This window comes from Propithecus coquereli, unplaced genomic scaffold (assembly GCF_000956105.1).
Source record: "Propithecus coquereli isolate 6110/MARCELLA unplaced genomic scaffold, Pcoq_1.0 Scaffold202, whole genome shotgun sequence".
NCBI classification, from domain to species: Eukaryota; Metazoa; Chordata; class Mammalia; order Primates; family Indriidae; genus Propithecus; species Propithecus coquereli.
The window spans coordinates 2616640-2635662 of record NW_012145190.1 but is presented as its reverse complement, the minus strand read 5'-3'; the positions used below and the strand labels follow the sequence as shown (position 1 = coordinate 2635662).

The window sequence follows — 19023 nt, the reverse complement described above, 5'->3', positions numbered from 1 at the left end:
GGCTGTCCAGGTCACAGAATTATCGTTGTGAAATATTCATGGGCCTTCGGTCCAGATGCTATTTCAGAACAGTGAAAGCAGGAGGAGTGTGTGAGCCTCAGGAAGAAGCCTAAAGCAATGCCACTCTCCATCAACCCCCACCTCTACCACCGCCAGCCCAGACAGACCCACGGACGCCCATCACATGCACACCCACACTCTCGAGCTCTCCCTCACACACACTCGCCCAAAGCAGAGCTACGCAGCACGTGCAGGCATGCCAACCACCCACGGGTCCCACAAACAGGCAGATGCACCCCAAATAGTGGCATCGCTGCACACCTGCTCAACCAAGACCCGACATAGAGACCACCCCCAGAGATCTGGCATGCACAGACCCCCAGGCTCTCCAAACAACCCAGATTTACAGCCTTGAGCCGCACACCCTGGAGTAGGGGGGACATTCAAGGCCATCCAGTCCAACCCCCACCAATGTTCCGATGGGGAAACTGAGGCCAGAAAAGGGAAGGGACTTGTCCGAGACTTCCCCACCCCCTGAAAGAAATAAAATTCATTCACCTCCCACATCCTGTGAGTGTACCCCCATTCTGCATTCTTTTTTTCTGCCAGACACCCAGCCTAGTTGTAGTTAAACGCCTCCCTTTCTCTAATCTCCTATATCTATTCAGTTACCCAGTCCCCCGCCTGGCCCCAATCCATTCCTTCCTTCCCATTCCCCCCACCACCTCCCCGCTCCAGCTACTCATTACCTCATGCCTAGAATATAAAAGAAAATAGCAATAACCTCACTGGTTTTCCTACATTCAATCTCTCCCTCCCACCCAGCCTGTCCATGGTGACCAGATTTAACTGATCAAAATTTGCATTATGTCATTATGTTGCTCAGGAACCTATAAAGGCTCCCTATTGCCTACAGGTTAAAGATCAAAACACCTTAGCAAAGCATCCAAGATCCTTCAGAATCCGGTACCAACTGCTTTTCTAGCCTTTTCCCTCATGGCTTCATCTCAAACCTTCAGGCCAGTTAGAATGTTTGTATCAGTTATTTTGCACTTGAAACCCACAAACCTATTTCGAATGCACCCTAAAATTCCTCAATCTCCCCCAAACAAGGAAATCTCTTCCCCTTTCCTCAGATCACAGACTCCAGAACCCTTCTCCAAGGCCAAGACTTCCGCTTTCTGACCATACATGGGGGTTCTTTCACTGTCCTTCCAAGCTGCAGATAGAGGCTCAGGCTCTGGCTCCCCCAAAAGCAGATGGCCGCCCCCAACTGGCCACCTTGGGAAGCACAGCCAGGAGGCAGTCCTGCTGAACTGAGGGTGAGCATCTAACCGCCTGGAGAGAGGAATAGAAGGACGCCAGATGACAAGGTTTATAAGCCCTTAAGCCTCTAAAGTTCTTACACCCAGATTGGGGGGAGGGTTCTCGGCCCTGCTTTCTGAGCTGCTGGCTCCCAACTTCAGATCCCTAATCCATGAGAGAACTCTTCTGCTATGAAATACAAAGACTTGGGGCTCCCAGGACACAGCAGAAGGGAAATTTGCCCATCGGACTCTGAGAAGCCACAAGGCCAGGGATAGTCCAGGTGGCAGGCCCAAGGTCCAGCTGGGATCAGGTTTCTATATGAATTTTTAATGCTTCCAGCCAGACCTGTCAGATGTTCCGAAACCTGAGCATCTCCTTTCATCTCTGTACACCATGCCCTTCCCATCCCCATTGCCCCTGGGGCAGGGGGAGGGAGGGCAGGCTTGGGACAGCTATCCAGTGGCCTCTGGAGAAATGGTTTAGGGGCAGTAGATGGGGGAATGACCTAATTATTCTTCCACTTATTAGCTGTGTGACCTTGGGTAAGTTACTTAACCTCTCTGAACATCAGTTTTTGGGAGTTTGTTTCCTTCTTTTTTTTTCTTTTGTAAGCTGGGGGCAATAGTGCCTGCCTAGAAGGAGTTGTGGGGAATAGCTACAATTGCCTGTGGAAAGGTGACCTGAATGTTTGTGGTTATTGTATTTCCTCAAGTTCTGCCTCCCTCCTCTGGTTTTCTTCCAACCCCAGAGGTGTCTCTGGCTCTTTCTTTGAAAGTGGGGACTTTGGTTGGCTCTGCCATCCCCCCTCAGGCCCAAACTGCCCACCTCAAGAGCCTTTGGCCTTCCTAGGAACCTCAGATGAGGAGGGGGCAGGGAGCTAAGAGAGTAGGCACGGCTGGGCGGGCGAGGAGGAGGAAGATAGATGGTGAGGCCAAAATAGAGGGGAGCGCAGTGGGCAGCCGCGAAAGGAAGGCAAGACCCTGCTCAGAGAGAGAAGAGCCAGGGCAGACTCATTCCTTCATCTCCCTTCCTCTCCCCTCCCTCCCCTCGGATCTGCTGAATCAGATTGCTAAGGGGGCCCTGGAATCTGCATTTTAACAAGTGGAGGTGGGTTATGGAGCACTCTTAAGTTTGAGAAACATCTCGAAGGTGGGGTGGTCTGTGGGGGGCAGACAGGAGAATGCAAAGGGAGAGAAGGTACACTTGGTGGCAGCCACAGACAAGGCTCCTGCGTGGGGAGGGTGATGCCAGCGACGGGGAAGGAAGGATGGGGGAGGCAAAGTGAGAGGACGCCAAGCCAGACGGAGGAGGTGGGGGCCCGCAGCCAAGGGGAGACTGGGACGCCCTCAGAACGGAAGCGGACGCTCGCGGGGTACGCCCCGCCCTCCCTTCGTGGCGACCTGAGACGCTGAACTGCTGGACCCGGGATGTGGAGGCCATGGAAGAGCCCCACGCCTCGTTTCTGGGGCGGAGGGTCAGAGCGGAAGCTTCTTATCCCCGGGGACCCGCGTGCTCCCCTGAGGTTCAAGGCAGGGAACCTGCCCAGGTGGCTACCCGGGCGTCCCTGCCCCGGCCCGCCGCCCTCCCCTCAGACCTCGGCTCGGGTCCAACCACGCTGACCTTCTCCCCCCCACTTCCCCCAGCCCCAGCCCATCTGCATAGAGTTGCAATTAACACGTTTTTCCTTAGCTATTTGCGATCCCAGAGCTCGCTCCCAGCCCCTGAGCCCGCTTCCCGCCGCCTCCTCCTCGCCCCTGGGACCGCGGCCCATTAACCCCTGCGACCCGGGCCGCTCCCCGCGGCCTCCACCACGCCAGCCTAGCCTGCGGCGGGGGGCCTGCGGGGCGAGGGGCGCGCCCCGGGGCGCAGGGCTGTGCCGCGAGGTCTGCCGCGGGCCAGAGGCCAGGGCTCTCCGGGGAAAGGCAGGCGCTTGCCCGCCCCTCTTTCTTGGAAGAGATGGGGAGGGGGGCTTCTCCTGGGAGACTCGGGGCGTCGAAATTCCTCGTTCCTCATCCTCCAGCCCCCGCACCCCTCCTCCTCTCCGCCACGCACCCTCTCCCCTCCGCAGCCATCTGTTCCACTCGGCAGCGCCGCGACAAACACGGCTCTAGCTCGCTTCCGCCCCTGCCCAGCCCCCTCCCCAAACTCCCCACGGGGAGACGCCCTTCTCCTGGGAGGCCAAAATTTCTGCCTCCGTCTCCCACCGGGTCCCAAGGCTCAGCTGGCCAGGGGAAAGCGTCGAGACCCCCTCCTTCCGTTGCGGGGGTCTGTGGGGCCGAAGGTAACGTTTCAAAGGGTGGGGGTCCGGGAAGGCGTAGGGCGAGATCAGAGGACGGACAGAGCAGGCCCAGGGTAGGGGTTCTGGAGGCCGAGGCGCGGGAAGGGCGGACGGGCGGGCGGCTAGGGTCGGGGTTACCTTCCTGGCTCGCCGCCCCCTCGCACCCCGTCCCAGGCTGTGCCGGCCGCAGCCACGCAGCGCCGCCTGCCGGGCACACCGCGCCTGGCGCGCACGCCCTGCCCCTCCGCCCGCCCTCACCCCGGCCGGTTCATCGCGTCGGTCAGCCTCCACCGGACTATTCGGACAGGAAGCAAGGGTGCGGGACAGAGAGCGCGGTGAGACCCGGGCAGGCCCTCTGGGGGCCGCCGAACCCGTGGCCGGGTGCTGTCCAACTCTCATCTCGTGTTTGCGAAAAGGCAGTGTTGTAAGTCAGGAGTCTGGGCTCGGAGCAGCCAGGTCTCCAGACCCCTCTAAACACGTTTTCTTATCTGAAAATGGATAGGTCAGTCTTTTATTGACTTCTCAAGAGAACCTAAGACAAAGGGGGAGAAAATGGCTCATCTGGAATGCTGTCTTCCAGCGCTAACCCGTGGAGGTCCTCCAGGGGGTTTTCTGGGGAGGTGGGGGAGCATGGGTAAGGCTTTTGAGGTCACTCTCAGCCCTGAGAGGGCAGCTGAGAACTGGGAAGAAGCCTGGGACTTCATTTCTGCCCAGCTGCCCAGGCAAGACCTGTGGCTTGGACTCTGCAGTCAGACTGCTGGGGTTCCAAGCTCAGCTCCACCACCTACCACTGTGTGCCCTTGGGCTTGTGCCTTAACCTTTCTGGGCTTGATTCCTCAATCTATGAAACAGGATGACAGTATTGATTTCTTGGGCTATAGTGCGGGTGAAATGAGATACCGGTGTAGAATGTACAGATCCTCCACCAATCTTAGTTGTCCGTCCATTCATTCTAGGACTCCTGCTAACCTCTAAGGCTTGTGTTCCCGGGGCATGCGCAGGTGTGGGGCTGGGATAAATCAGGTGTGTCTTTCTGGAAGGTCTCTTGTCTCAAAGATGGTGTCTTCTTTTGATGCAGATTATTTTAAAGCCTCACTTTATTTATTTACTTTAAAGCCGTACTTTAATATTCAAATTAAATGTAAATATAGAGTGAAGCTCAAAATTTACATGCAGTTTTAAGATAAAATAGGAGACTACAAAAAAGTGTTCCTTTCAGCAGGCCTGCGGATGCTTTGGTGGGAAAGTTTGAGTCACCCCTTAGCATTCTTTCTAAAGCATTCTCCCCTGATCCCCTGTATGGAGAAAGGCCAGCTTTCCAGATGTATCCTAAACCCTGGGAAGTGGGGGGGCAGAATCTGGACTCCCTCCAGGCACTAAAGGCAGGGCAGGGTTGGGATCAGGGAAGCGAGCCAGACAGCCAGAGGCAGTCAGGCCAGCATGCCACCCGGCCTATTAATGCCCAGCTGAGCTGGGCTAAGGAAGAGGGATGGGGGTGTGGCCCCCCCTCCACCCCTAAAGACAGGTGCACACCAGCCAGTCTCTCACTTCCCTTTTTATTTCCTCTAAGACCTGCAAGAAGCAGCACCAGGGAGGGAACCTGCCCTCCAGCCTCTAGAAGGGGCCTACCCGCCACACCCCACCCAGGGCATAGCCAGCACCTCAGGCCCTTCTTTCTGAGGGAAAGTTGTGTCACACACACGCACACAGGCATACACATGCATGCATGCACACTCTTGGCAGCTGGGACCTTAGAGGGTAGCCTGTTTGCTGATCCCACAAGCTGCATGGGGTACCAGGAGGCAGGCCCTAGGACGAAGGCCTGGAGAAAGGGCCTCCCACACCCTGGTGTCCTCCAATCCAAGGAAGAAGGAGGCCCAATCCCTCTAGCACAGAGACTAGCTTCGGTCAATGGAGCGTTGCTTTGGGGGATTTTTTTTTTGGAGGGTTTTTTTTTTTCCTTTTTCCAAGTCCTTACAAAAATAGAACTCTTGGTATTTATAAATCTATGGCCCCTGGCTCTATGAGAATGTTACAGGTAGAAAAGCCATATGGGGCATTCCCTTTGGTTGCTTAGGCCTTGGGTGCCTATTGTCCAGGTCTCTCTGCCTCAGAAGTCTATGTCGTTGCCTCAGGGCTGCTGAGCACCTTCAGGGGGCCCACCCCGTTGGCGATGTACTCCTTCTGGAGCCGGGCACGGTAGTAGAAGAGGTAGCAAGGTAGCAGAAATCCGAGGAGTGAGAACAGCAGGAGGCCCAGATTCACCTTTGGGGCAAGGAGAAAGAAAGAGAGTCAAGTAGGTACCCCTTTGCCCTCATCATCCTCAGGGACCCTCCTTAGCTTCCAAGAGAACTGACACAGGGGGCGGGCAGGGGAAGAGGCAGGGATATGCCCAGACACCCCGTGCCCAGCTCCGGAAGGACTACGCCACCCACAGGTCAAGCCCCAAAATGCCCGGGCATCTTTGCTGCAGGTCCTGGGCTAGAATGAAGAATACAGTCAGTATTGATTGTGTGCAATCACTGCTCCCCCAATATCTCATTTAATGCTCAGCAACCTTGCCAAGTGGCTGAGACGAGACTGCTTGGGTCTAATAAGGGGCAGAGCCTGGGCAGTGCCCACACTCTATGGCACTCTCTGGGTAGATATGAAGAAGGCCATAGCACTGTAGGAGACTGGGCTGGTCAGGCTGCTCCAGAAATGGGATCTTCTGGACTGGCAGCTCTGACCACTGGAGATATTGACCAATGGGACCGTGTTCAGGGTGGTGAGAGGAGGCTCTCAGGACCGGTTCAAGGAGCTGGGATGCACAGCCTGGAGGACAGGCAGCTTGGAAGGCCCAGGACAGTGGCCCTCACATGGGCTCTGACTCGGTTCACATCCCACCCTGCATTATTCACTGTGTGACTTCCGGTGAGTAATCACAACTATGTGTGTCTCCTTCTCAGGGCTGCTGTGACAAAGATTAAGTGAAAAAATGTACACGGCACGCTTAGAACATAGTGCATACTCAGTAAATGGTAGCAGTGATTTCATCCCAGTTCTTGTGGAAGAAGGGCCTACGTGTGGGTGGCCCCACAGGGCAGATGGAAGATCAGCTTCAGGGAGGCAGATGTCAGCTCAGTGTAAGGAAAAGCCTTTCTAACGACAGCGATGCTGCCTCCTGCAGGGGTGGGTGCCCCGCCACTGAGCACTGAGGGTATCTGAGCCAGGAGGGGAGGAACTCCCTTCCAGGGGTGCTGGAGAGATGATGCCCGCTCTGGGTGGAACTGGACAGACCAGTGGTTCCTGAACACAGGCCCAAAGATCAGGAATGGGCCACTTCACAAATCACCTCGGAGCTTATTTAAAACAGATTCCTAGGGTCAGGCTGAGAGATGCTGACTCAGTAGCCTGGGGAATCTGTATTTTTAACACTATGTGAGGGGTTTTGAGGGGCAGCCAGCTTGGAAACCCCCAGATTAGAGCCCTCCAAGGCATGTCTGGCTGAGAGAAGTGAGGGATTCCTTCACATACAGGCCCCCTGCCCCTGCCTTTCCCCCCGCCTGCCCCCGCGCCAACCCCTGCTCTCACCCAGAAGGGCTCTCCTTTCAGGGGTCCCACCATGGCCATGAAGAGTGGCTGCTGGAGCAGGGCGAACACAGCGCTGATGAGGGACTGCAGGCCTGTCAGCGTCCCGAAGTGGTTGGATGGGAACCTGTGCAGGAGAGGGGCAGAGCAGGGGTGTGTAGTCTCCAGCCCAGCCCAGCTCCCCTCGGGTCCCTTCCCCCAGACACTGCTTCCACTGGCCAGGCAGGGTAGTGCTTGAGAGTTCAGGCTCTCTGCATGGGGCAGGCAGTTCCTGGGGCCGGGTCTTGTGGAGGCTTTTGGCCCACGATAAAGTCTTTGGCTTGTACCCCGAGTGAGATAAGATGGGAAGCCACAGCGTGACGCGAAGAGACTTATGTCTAACAGGTGACTCCAGCCCTTGTGTTAAAAATAGACTGAGGGAGGATCAGGGCAGATGTGGGGACACCGCTTGGGGACTGCCACAATCCAGGCTAGGGATGACTGCGGCTCAGACGGAAGGGGACAAGAAGGGGTCGCATTCGGGATACATGGAAGGAGGAGCTGGCAGCACCGCAGATGGCTGAACGTGGAGCGTGAGGGAGAGCAGAATCAAGGAGGACTCCAAGGTTTTGGCTTCAGCAGATGGAGGGAAAGGAGCTGCCCCCTGCCAAGATGGCGGCAGTGAGGCTGAGATCAGGGAGGGGCGGTCACGGGGCCACCCTGTGCCATGCAGGATGCCCTCGATAACGGTCATGATTTTGTCATCGCTATTGTAATGTCCTATATTACTCCATCACCCATGCAGGCGAGAGTCACTACAGCGCCTGGCAGTGGAAACCAGAGACGTTTGCTGTTTCCTTTCTTCTTTCAACAAATATTTATCGAGCTCCTACTATGTGCCAAGCACTGTTCTAGGTGCTGAGATATGGTGATGAAACCAATCCAAATGGCTCTGAGGCCAGCCCAGGAGAGAAAGGGAACTTGGGGTGCTCAACATGAAGGAGGAAAATTATAAGGCAAACAAGACTATCTTTGGGAAATTTCTTGCGGGCAGGCATGGGGCACAGTGGAGGCCACTCGGGGTGCCATTCCAAACAGCAGACATAGGAACAAAGTGTCTTCAAGCCGAGTATTTCAGCTTCTTCTAAGGGAAGACTTTCCCATGGTAGAAGTCATACTGCAGGGGGGTGGGCTGCCTTTGAAGAAATGAGGGGCTCAGAGAGGGCAGTGGGATCCCCAACAAATGTGAGATGTCAGCATTCGAGGGAGGTGGGCGTGGGAGGGGTGCACTGGGGGATTTCTGGGCCCTTCTAACTCTGCTCTGGGATTCCTTGGTTATGGGGGCAAAACTCAGGAAGGCAGTTAGCCAAGGGAACTCACACTGCAGCGTAGAGGCTTCCACAGGCAGAGTGGAAGAAACCTCGGACCATGGTGTGCAGGATAAATGTCACGAACTGAAACCAAAGAGAGTGAAGAGGTTAAGAGAGAGTGTCGAGGCAGGAGGAGGGGTGGGGTGAACAGGGAACCGGGACTGCACTGAGCCCATCTGCATGTTCCTACCCGTCTCGCCAACCCAATCTACCGGAAACACTTCCTGGAGAACCTGGAAATAGTCAGACCCAGACTGGAGGATGGGAACCATGCATGCTTCTGGAAGGCAGGCGCTGGGTGAAACGTCCCTTTGGAGGAGTCCTGGGGGCAGGAAGAGGAGAAGGATGGAAACAGGTACCTGGAGGTGCAAGCTGTTGATGAGGCAGGTGATGCCAAAACCGACAAGCAGAAAGTTGGTCAGCGTGAAGGCATTGATGGCATTGGTGAGCTTCTGGATCTTGCAGTAGCGTGGTCTGAGGGACTTGGCAGCAACCCTATCCCTGAGCAGAAAAGGAAGTCACTGGCCACTGCCTCTACCTCTCCAGCAGCTCCCTGGTTCTCGGGCCCCTTGTGATGTGCCTCCACTGTTGGGGCAGCAGAAAAGGTAGAAAACCATTTCTCCAGCTGTGTTTCCCCCACCCAACCACACAAGCAGCAGCAAGAGGCTTTCTTAACATGCAGATTCGCAGGCCTAACCCCAGGCCTCAGAATCTCAGGGGCGAGGCCCTGGAATCTGCATGTCGACAAATGTCTCCACTGCCCCCTTTTCTCATGCACACTGCAGTGTGAGAACCAACGATGGGAAGGGAGGTAGAGAATGGAGAATTCTCACATTGTCTCTCACCAGAAGCCCCAGGAAGGTGTCTCTGCCCACCAGCCTGGACAAAAGCAGACGCCATTCTGAGGGACAGCAGCTTAGACCCTGACTGCTCCGCAAGCTTCTGTCTCTGCTATGGTCAAGGGCTCTGAAGCCAGCCCAGGGGAGAGGTCAGTAGGCTGGGGTGAGGGCGGGCCGCCCATCTGTCCTGGACAGAAGGTCCCTGCTGGTGGACCCTGGCCATCAGGGGCAGAGGGTGGCAGAGGAAGGCTGGGTGCCAGGGCCAGGCACTTTTGCAAGGAGGGAGGCCGCTGGATTGCTCCTTGGATGCCTTCTCTCCTATTCTCCTTCTCCCATCCTCTCAGGACAAACGGGGACTATTTGGATTAACACAAAAGGAACAAAAGCAGTCAGAAGACCTGGGTTCAAGGCCCAACGGTGGTCTCCAGCCAACAAAACGGCCCCCAATGACCCCTGCCTCCTGGTATTCCCTCCTTTGTGCAGTCTCCCCGCCCCCACTCTATACCAGGGTTGCTCTATGTGACCAACAGAATATTACAGAAGCAATGGTATGCTACCTCTAAGATTAGGTTATAGGGGACGCCGCGGCTTCTATCTTGGTCTCTCTCTCTCTCTTAGCTCTCTTGCTCAAGTGGAAGCCAGCTGCCGTGTCCTGGGCAGCCCTGGAGAGACCCATGTGGGAAGAACTGGACAGAAGCCAATTCTCCAACCTAGTCAAGGCTTTCAATGACTGCAGCCCTGGCCAACCTCCTGACTCCAGCTTTATGAGAGACCCTGAGCCTGTCTCTCCCAGATTCCTGACTCTCAGAAACTGTATGAGATGATAGATGTTTCTTGTTTAATGATGCCAAGCTTTGGGGTAATTTACTATACAGTAGTAGGTATCTAACATACCAACTCTATCTCTTCCTAGACTTAAGAAGGCTTTATTTTATTATTATTTTTTAATAAGTTATTTTCTTAAGAGATGGAGTCTTGCTATGCCGCTCAGGCTGGTCTCAAACTCCTGGGCTCAAGTGATCCTCCTGCCTCAGCCTCCCAAGTAGCTGGGACTGCAGGTGTGCATAGCCACACCTGGCATCTTCAGAAGGCTTTTCAATATACCCTTTATAACATGGGCTCTGGAGCCTACTATTAAAAGCTGTGCGATCTTGGGTAAGTTACTTAACTGTGTAACCTGTGTCTTACGTTTCTTAACTGTAAAATGAGAGTACTTCGTAAAAAAAAAAAAAATTTTTTTTGCTCGAGCCCAGGAGTTTAAGACCAGCCTGGGCAACATAGTGAGACTCCATCTCTACTAAAAAAAAAAAAAAAAAACGAAAAAACAAAATGTACCTACCTCAGAGAGCTGTTATAGGACTAAATGGACAATGCAAGGGGCCTAGCGCACAGGCAGCACTCAGTATTAGCTATTCTTATTACCAGGCAAGGCGTGGCCTTTCTTGGTCTCAGTTTCCTCATCTGTAAAATGGGTAGGCACCCCTGCTCTCCCAGAGCTCTCGGGAGAATGAAATATGATGCTGGTCATAAAAGCACAGAGAAAATGGAAAGCACTGTCTGACCACTTGCTGTCGCCATCCCTGTGCAGGTCACCTGGCATCTCTGAGGGCAGTGCCGTCAGCCGGGGCATCCACACAGTCCTTGATCCGCCAGTCCATGACGTAGCCGATGAAGGGGCAGGTGAGAAGGCACAACAACTGCATGGCCCCAAATATGGAGGTGTAGAACCCAACTGGGCAGGACGGCAAGGGAAATGAGGTCAGGAGCTGGCACAACGGAGACCAGAACAGCCTTCCTCTGAGCCCTTACTCTTAGATCCCCCAATGTACAGGGTCACCAGGGTGGGCCCAGGCCCACAGGAGTCCCACCCCCTGCAGGGTGGGCAAGGACAGGTAGCTGTGGGCCACAGCCCTGCTCTTCTCTCCCTACCTGTCTCTGCCACCTTTTCTCTCTGTTCATTCGTCTCTGTGGGGAGGGGGGAAGGCATGGTGAGAAGAGCTCAGCCAGGGTGACCCACCTGTGCCCCCCGCCCCCCAGGGGCCTCGGCAGCACCTCACCCTGCTCCTGGCCGCCGGTCACAACGTACTCCAGCATCTTGTTCATGGCGGCCATGTAGAAGATGACCCGCAGCTGGGTCATGCCCATGGTGAGGAGGCTCCACAGGAAAATGGGGGCACAGAGGCTCTTGCGGAAGGGGACAGACCCTGGGGAGACAGCAGGGGGCGCCCCTGAACCCCAGGCCCTCCACCGCCCTCTGATTGCCCCAGCTCATGCAGTTCTAGCAGGAGCTCTGTCACTATGTGACTTTGGGGAGGGACAGGTTTCTTCAAAGGTTCAGGTTCCGTTGCCCCCAGACTCTCCACAGAACATGTGCAGGTGACCACCTATGCTTCATGTGGTAATAACTCTATGGGCTACACACGTGGCATGTATTATCCTGTTCAATCAAATCTGACGACAACTCTATCGTTACCACCTTTTACAGATGAGGAAACTGCGGCTCAGAGAGTTATATGACTTGCCCAAGCTCACAGGGCCTGGAAGTGCAGGTCAGCCTGACTCGGGCTCACACCCTAACCACTCCGACCTCTGAGGATGGGCAGCGGGGTAACCACCCTCATAACCGCACACCATTCTGCACTTTACAAAGCTTCCACGTCCACCGTGTCATTCAATTGTCCCAACTAACTCCCCTGTTTGGTAGATGCTATTAGTGCCAGTCTAAGAAATGAGGAAATCAAGAGCAAGACCAGGTGATCTACCAAGTCGCATGGCCTGTAACTGGGGAGCAGGACTCAAACCCCCCCTCTGGTGACGGACAGTCCAGGGGTCTCAAGTATCTTGGGAAGTGCTCCATGCAGGTGGGTGCGGCTCCTCCTGCAGCCAGCAGGGGGCACTGGCCAGCCAGGTGCTGGAGGGGCCCTGCCAGGAGGCTGGCTGGCTTGGCTGCACCTGCTGCAGTAGGCTCACAGGTTGCAGAGGGCCCTGAGGAAACCAGCTGCCCCACAGGCCCCGAGACCCTGCCCCTATTCTGGAAGCTCCTCCCTCCCCCATCCTGAGAATCCAGCAGGGTACCCCTGAATCTGAACTTTCCAGCATTGTTTGAGCTTTGATTTCCCCACCTGTAATGGGGAGCATGCCCCACCTACATCATGGGGTGTTGTAAGGACTGAAAGAGAATAAATAAATACTCAGACATGAGTGCTCACCAAGCATGAGGACCCACCCTCCCATCCAAGGCTGGCACTTTGACCAGACACTCACTCTCAGGAAGTTTTTCTGAGGTGCCACGAACATCCTGGGATGAGATGAAGACGTCAGCCCCCTCCTCCAGGCTAGGGGCCTTCTGGCTCAGCCGCTGGCCCACGATGGTCACGTGGGTATAGAAGCGGTCACCTGTCACCTTGTGATCCAGGGCCAGCCCACTGAGCTTGATCTTCTTCCTGCCAGCAGGCAGGCCACAGAGTGTGGGAACCAGCCACGCAGAGCCCACCCTCAATGGTCTACCGCTAGGCCGCCTCCCCAGTCTGTCCCAGTGGTGCCAAGCACCCCTCTACCCAGCACCAACATGCCCAGTAATAAGCTCCCAAATGCTGGGCTCCTGTCTGTGTTGCTCAGAGCCTGGCCCAGAAACCAGCTTAGCACAGGTGCCCAGTAAATAAAGAGTCCATCAGCTGCTTTTCACCTGGGCTGTTCCCATGGAGGAGGCTGTACTAAAACCTCAGACAGGAGGCAGACAGCCTGATTCCCAATTTAGATTCACCCCCATTTCAATGGTATGACCTTCGGCAAGTCACTTTGTTTCCTGCACTTTTGTTATTAATGGAGTTAATAATAGAATCTACATCATACAGCTGTTTGAGAATGGTATGGGGGCTAAGTACAGTGCCTGGCATACAGTGGGCACTCAATAAATGTCAGCTATATGACTGTCACCCTATGTACTTGTTGTGGGGCATCCCCCCCTACCCCTGATGAACTGATACGCAGTTGGGAAAAGGTGGCATTCAGGTTGCCCCACAAAAGGTGGGTGCTTGATTATTTTGTATCCCCCCTTTTGGGTTCATATGGTATCTGGTGCTATTGCTGGGGTCCCTCCTACTCTGATCTCCTCCTCCAGACCCACAAAGGACAATAACAATAACATTGTAGCTACTATATTTTGATCACCTGTTATGTGCCAGCTCTATTACTTAAAAACACCTGTGGACAGGTAGGAACAGGCCTGTTGCACAGATGAGAAAGCAGAGCTCCGAGAGCTCAGGCAATTTGCCAGGCTGAGATCTCAGCTGAGGTCTCTCTGGCTCCAAAGCTGATTCTTTTTTTTTTTTTTTTTTTGAGACAGAGTCTCACTGTGTTGCCCAGGCTAGAGTGCCATGGCGTCAGCCTAGCTCACAGCAATCTCAAACTCCTGGGCTCAAGCGATCCTCTTGCCTCAGCCTCCCGAGTAGCTGGGACTACAGGCATGCGCCACCATGCCCGGCTAATTTTTTCTATATATTTTTAGTTGTCCAATTAATTTCTTTCTAATTTTAGTAGAGACGGGGTCTCGCTCTTGCTCAGGCTGGTTTCGAACTCCTGAGCTCCAATAATCCGCCTGCCTCGGCCTCCCAGAGAGCTAGGATTACAGGCGTGAGCCACTGCGCCTGGCCTCCAAAGCTGATTCTGTCCATCCTGTCACCACAGCTGGGGAATCCCTGCCCACGCCAGCCACTCACGTGTAATTGACTTCCTCAGGGGCAGGAAAGGCTTCGATAGGCCAGTTGAGGGCACAGTTCAGAAAGATAAGGCAGGCCAGGCCGGACCAGGTGAACATGATGACCACGAAGGCCACACCAGCATCATAGATCAGCTGTGGGAGAGGGGGCAGGCTCATGGGGGAGGCCATTTGGCCCTAGACGCCACTGAGGTAGAACCCAGGCCTCAGAGGCCTTAAAGGAAAGTCTCTTCTACCCAACTCCTTGTGCCCAATTTGCAGATGAGGAAATCAAGGCCAGAAGTAAAGAGTCAGATTCAGAAGACTCACCATTCCTTTTCCTTTTCTACCTAAGTCTTCCTAAAGAGGAGTGAAGTAGTCCCCACAGAGTGCTGAAGTGGCTGGCCACTTGCTCAAAATGTCATTGAAATCTCAATTATTATCTTAAAAAGGTATATGCATTTTGCCTATGACTCCAATACTCATGTTTATTTTCACACAAAAATGTCCACTTCATGTTATATGCAAAGGAAAAATTAACGCTCTAGGTTTACCAGGCCTCACCGCGTTTATCCTGCACCTTCCTGGCACGTTCCCTGGGGGAAAGGTAAACCCAGTCTGTGAAGCCTCATCTCGCCCTGCACAGGTGCTCCCAGGTGCCACAACTGGGTGCTTTGGGGAAGTGCAAGTGCTCTGCCTAAGGGCTCCTGAGCCCAGGACAGGTGGGTTCTGAATGGATTGGGATTCTGTGCAGATGTGTCAGCCCCTCTCATGGGAGAGGCTGGTGCACAGGGACGATGTCCTCCTCTTGTCCTCCCTGTACCCTCCACCTGGATGACTGATGTCTGCTCTCGCCTCAGGCTCCTGCCCAGAGCTCCACTCGCAGCCTGGGAAAAACTTCGCTCCTTCACAGCCTTGGGGTCCTTTCCTCCCTGTGGCAGGATGGAGTTTCAAATGGCCACAGCTCCAAATGTGTGGAGGTGAAATCTGGCTCCTCAAACCCTACTCCCTTAGTTGAAGACAAGGGAAAACTACTCACCCTCTATGCCTGCCCACCAGAAAAATTGATGGCCACCCTACCTATGCACACTCTCAAACTCCTTTGGAGAGTCTGAGCAAAAGTGCCCTCTAAATTAACAAATCAACTGCCCAAGGTGGAGTCTGAGGAGCACATCATGACCCAGTCAATGGGTGCTATGATATCATTTGACAGAGAAAGAAACAGAGGCCCCCACCTTGTCCAAGCTAAAACCAGGCCTCCTGACTCCGAGGTCCTCCAAGCTGACCTGTCCAGCATCTAGGCTGGCATGGACTAGGCTTTGTGACCCTGGAGCAAGTCACTCAGCTTCTTCGAAAGGAGTGGAAAAAGATGTGCCCCAACAGGTTGGAAGCGGCCAGAGAGTCGGGGACCTTGAATGCATGTGAAGGGGTTAGAATGGATTCTGCAGGTGAAACAAAACCACTGAAGGTTTTTGAGCAGGTGTGTGGGCCAGTTCTCCATCTAAGATCATTCTGGAAGTCACGGGAATGACAGATTAGAGACAGAAAAGATCAGAGACAGGGAGACCAGCCCAGGAGAGAGGAGGAAGGCCTTCACTGGGACACCAGCGTAGGAAAGAAGGAGGCTGAAGAAGCAGAGAAGTCAGACCCAGGGGGCAGCACCAGCCACTACTCACCTAGCCCCACCCAGTTCCTGTCAAGGCAAAATAAAACCCCGGGGACCTCACTGGCCCCGCAGGCAGCTCCATACCTTGATTCCCGGGAATGTGATGGCAGAAGAGGCGTAGGAGCCGAACATGAGGGCCATGACCGTGGAGCGCAGGTTCCCAAACATGTTGGGCAGCTGAGGGGCGAGAGTGGCGCCCATGAACAGGGGACACCCCGACACACACCCAGGGTTCCCAGCCCCGTTGTGGAAAATTGAGCTCCAGGAACAACAGCCCCCGGCAAAATCAACCTGGGAAACTGTGCTCTTTCCCCTCCTACAAACTCACGATGCACTTTCACATCTAAAAGGCTCCCAGGAGTGCCTTCAAAGGGAAATTTTGTTGATTTTGTTTAACCCCAGGGTTTTCCAAGTTTGTTGTTTAGGGAACCCCTTTATCATATGGCAGCTCTGAAGAACCCATGGAACAGGTATTTAAGAAAACACTGACCTAGTCCAACTCATTTTAGATGAGAAAATGGAGGCCCAGAGAGGGAAAGAAGTGAAGAACGATACTCAAGTTCACAGAGCATGTTAATGACCTTCTCTCCTATTGGGGCCATCCTAGCCCTAACGCAAGGCTGTGACCGTGGCTGACCCTGTAACAGTATGGTGCCTCTTAACCCTCTTGGTGGCCCCAAATGTCCCAGCCCACAGTTTCTGTTGGATCAGGACAGATCCTGGGGAGGGCCAGAGAGGCGACGGTGGGAATCAGGCAGGGAGCAGGGACAGGCCAGGTCTCCAGAGGAGGTGACTTTGACGCAGAGCTGGCCCAGAACCCCCATCAGTAGAGAATTAATTGATTGTATGTTCTGTCAACAGCATGAGCCAGGCCTTCAGGGGAAGAGAAGGCAAAGTCATGACGTCCTTTGTACACACCCCCCTCCGGCCCCACCATCCTCCCCAGGTCACCAGATCCCATAGCTGAGAAAGACCTTAGAAGCCACACAAAGCTGAACCCTCTCCATAGAGGGGGAAACTGAGGCTCTGAAGGGAGACCGCAATCAGCTCTGGGAAAGAAGGTGTTTAAACACAAGAGAACCCATTTGTCCAACTCCCACATGTGGCTCAGGAGAGGGAGCGGGGCCAGGTTGGGCCTCACTCGGGCAGAGGTTTCCCTGGCATCCCGGATCAGTGAGGCACGCTGCCAAGGACGCCAGAGAAGGCAGCCAGGGCCTGGGGGAGGCAGGGCCCCCTCCCCGCAAGGGTCCGCGGGGGCTGTCTCCGCCCAGCACCGCGGGCAGGGCGAGACCGGCGCTAACCCCAGGCTGTCGGCCACAGCGCCGCCGTCGCAGCACTGGACGCGGGGCCAGGCAGAGCACCGCTAGCTAGCGCGGCGGCCGGGGGCGGGGCCGGCCCGGGGGCGGGGCGGGGAGGGGGCGGGGCCGGGCCCTGCGATTGGCTGGAGATTACAGGCGGCCAGGAGACGGCGGGGAGGAGCCACCCGCCGAGACCCCAGGCAGCCAGGGCAGGGTCGGAGGTCAGGCCCCGCGCCCGGGGAGGAAAGGGATTTAGGGCAGCGAGCCAAGCTACACAGGGCGGAGAAGGGGCTGCGGAGCGGGGCGGGAGGAAGGGATCCACTTCCTTAGAGAGTTGTGAAATGTCCCCGGTTGGAATTAAAGGCAGCTGCTGGGGTAAGATGAAATTCAGCCAAAAACACCCAGTTTGGCTGTCAGGAGGCCCTCGTCCCAGATAAACAGCCCGCCCCAAGCCGGCCCAGCCAGGAACCTTCCCCTCCCCCCACCAACACACTCTACGCCTTTAACCTTTGTACTCACACACATAAACATACACACTTAGAGAAACACAGACACACGTGCAATAGGTCGAGCCGCGTGAAAAAGCCGTTTTTATAGGTCAAGCCCAGCCGGATATTAACAATTCCACGTAGTTCAACCTCATACACTCACAACTGCATGTGCGGTCTCAAGCCATCTGACGCGGACAGCCCACTCTCCCACAACGTGGCAAACGGACACACTCTCCCTCCCACTGACTATCAGGTTACTCAGTTTTATTTTCTTCCCAGAACTTAAGACTACTGACATAATTTATTAGTTTACCCCAAACGTAAGCTCCGGAAGGGGAGGACGTTGTCAAGTTGTTTGTGCTGTGGCCTCAGCCCCTAGAACAGAGCTCAGTAGACATACTGTGCAAGCACACACAAACACACACACACACACACACACACAGCCTGATCCCCACCCTTAGCTGCCACCTGCATGGTTTCACACGCGCCCCGTCCCCCCCACCGGAAGTCCTGCTGCCAAGACAGGCATGTCATACTCACGGTGAGTGAAGAGAACGTTAGGCAGATTCCACCAAAGCCATTCAGAGACAGTGCCAGGAATATCAATGGAGACAGAACTGGGAAGAAGAAGAGCGGCAGATGAGGGCATGAGGAGCAGTGGGAGGCCAAGGGCAGAGCTGGGGTGAACATCTGCCTTCATCCCACCCATTCTTTTCTTGTGGGGGCTCGAGAGGACAGCTCACCTTCAGTGTCCCAAGACGCCAGGGCCATGAGGGTGCAGGATGAAGCAAAGCAGGCACTGCAGGGGACACAGGGAAGGGGGAAGGCTTGACCTGCGAGCCCTCTGAGCACCCCTGTCCCTGCAGCACCGTCCCGGCCCTCCAGCTCCCCACAGCCCAGCCACCTCACCTGCCAACCAGCCGCACAGGCCGGGGGCCGAAGCGGTCCATGAAGACCCCCAGCGGCAAGGTGGTGGCGCTGAGCACGAAGGAGCCGATGGTGAAGCCCACATTGAGCATCTCGTCCTGCCGGTCACAGCTCAGCCACTGGCGCTGCTCGTCCTGGGTGCTGTTGGTGATGTTCTCAACTGAGGAGGGGGAAGGGGGGGACTTAGCACACGAAAGCAGTAGCCGCCGGGCACAGAAGAGAGCAGCCCTGGGGTCAGGGGCCTGGGTTCAAGTCCCATGCCAGGTGACCCTGGGGGTAGCCTAGAGTCATGTCTCCTGGAGGGGGGCTCGGTAAATAGCAGCAATTAGTATGTGACCCTGGGAGAGTCACACACACACCTGACCTGAGGCCTCCAACTAGTTCAAATGAGATTATGGACATCAAAGTGTTTACCAAGTTGTAATATTTATTCAATTTCCCAGCTCAGGGGATTTTATGGACCCCACAACAGAAAGCACCTCCAACTCTAGGGCAAAGGTGGTGAGTGGTGCTCTAATGGCCATACCAAGAATTTGCCTAGGTTTGTTTCCTTATGTCCGAGGAAATAGAAAAGAAAAAAAACTTAGAGGAAGCTTTCTTT

The 19023-nt window shown here is 55.0% G+C and overlaps 1 protein-coding gene across 1 annotated transcript in view; it reads right to left on the bottom strand.

Annotated features, from left to right (window-relative positions):
* Window positions 1-5123: 5123 nt before the first annotated feature.
* Window positions 5124-19023, bottom strand: part of SLC43A1 (solute carrier family 43 (amino acid system L transporter), member 1) — a 23385-nt gene continuing 9485 nt past the window's right edge. The window contains exons 3-15 of the mRNA XM_012643972.1: window positions 18405-18582; window positions 18239-18294; window positions 18036-18112; window positions 15791-15883; window positions 14063-14196; window positions 12609-12787; window positions 11402-11548; window positions 11274-11309; window positions 10938-11076; window positions 8865-9006; window positions 8516-8589; window positions 7160-7283; window positions 5124-5851 (exon numbers count right to left, since the gene is read on the bottom strand). Coding sequence (XP_012499426.1) covers window positions 5705-5851; window positions 7160-7283; window positions 8516-8589; window positions 8865-9006; window positions 10938-11076; window positions 11274-11309; window positions 11402-11548; window positions 12609-12787; window positions 14063-14196; window positions 15791-15883; window positions 18036-18112; window positions 18239-18294; window positions 18405-18582 — 1526 coding nt within the window. The 3' untranslated portion in view covers window positions 5124-5704. The remainder of the gene's footprint in view (window positions 5852-7159; window positions 7284-8515; window positions 8590-8864; window positions 9007-10937; window positions 11077-11273; window positions 11310-11401; window positions 11549-12608; window positions 12788-14062; window positions 14197-15790; window positions 15884-18035; window positions 18113-18238; window positions 18295-18404; window positions 18583-19023) is intronic.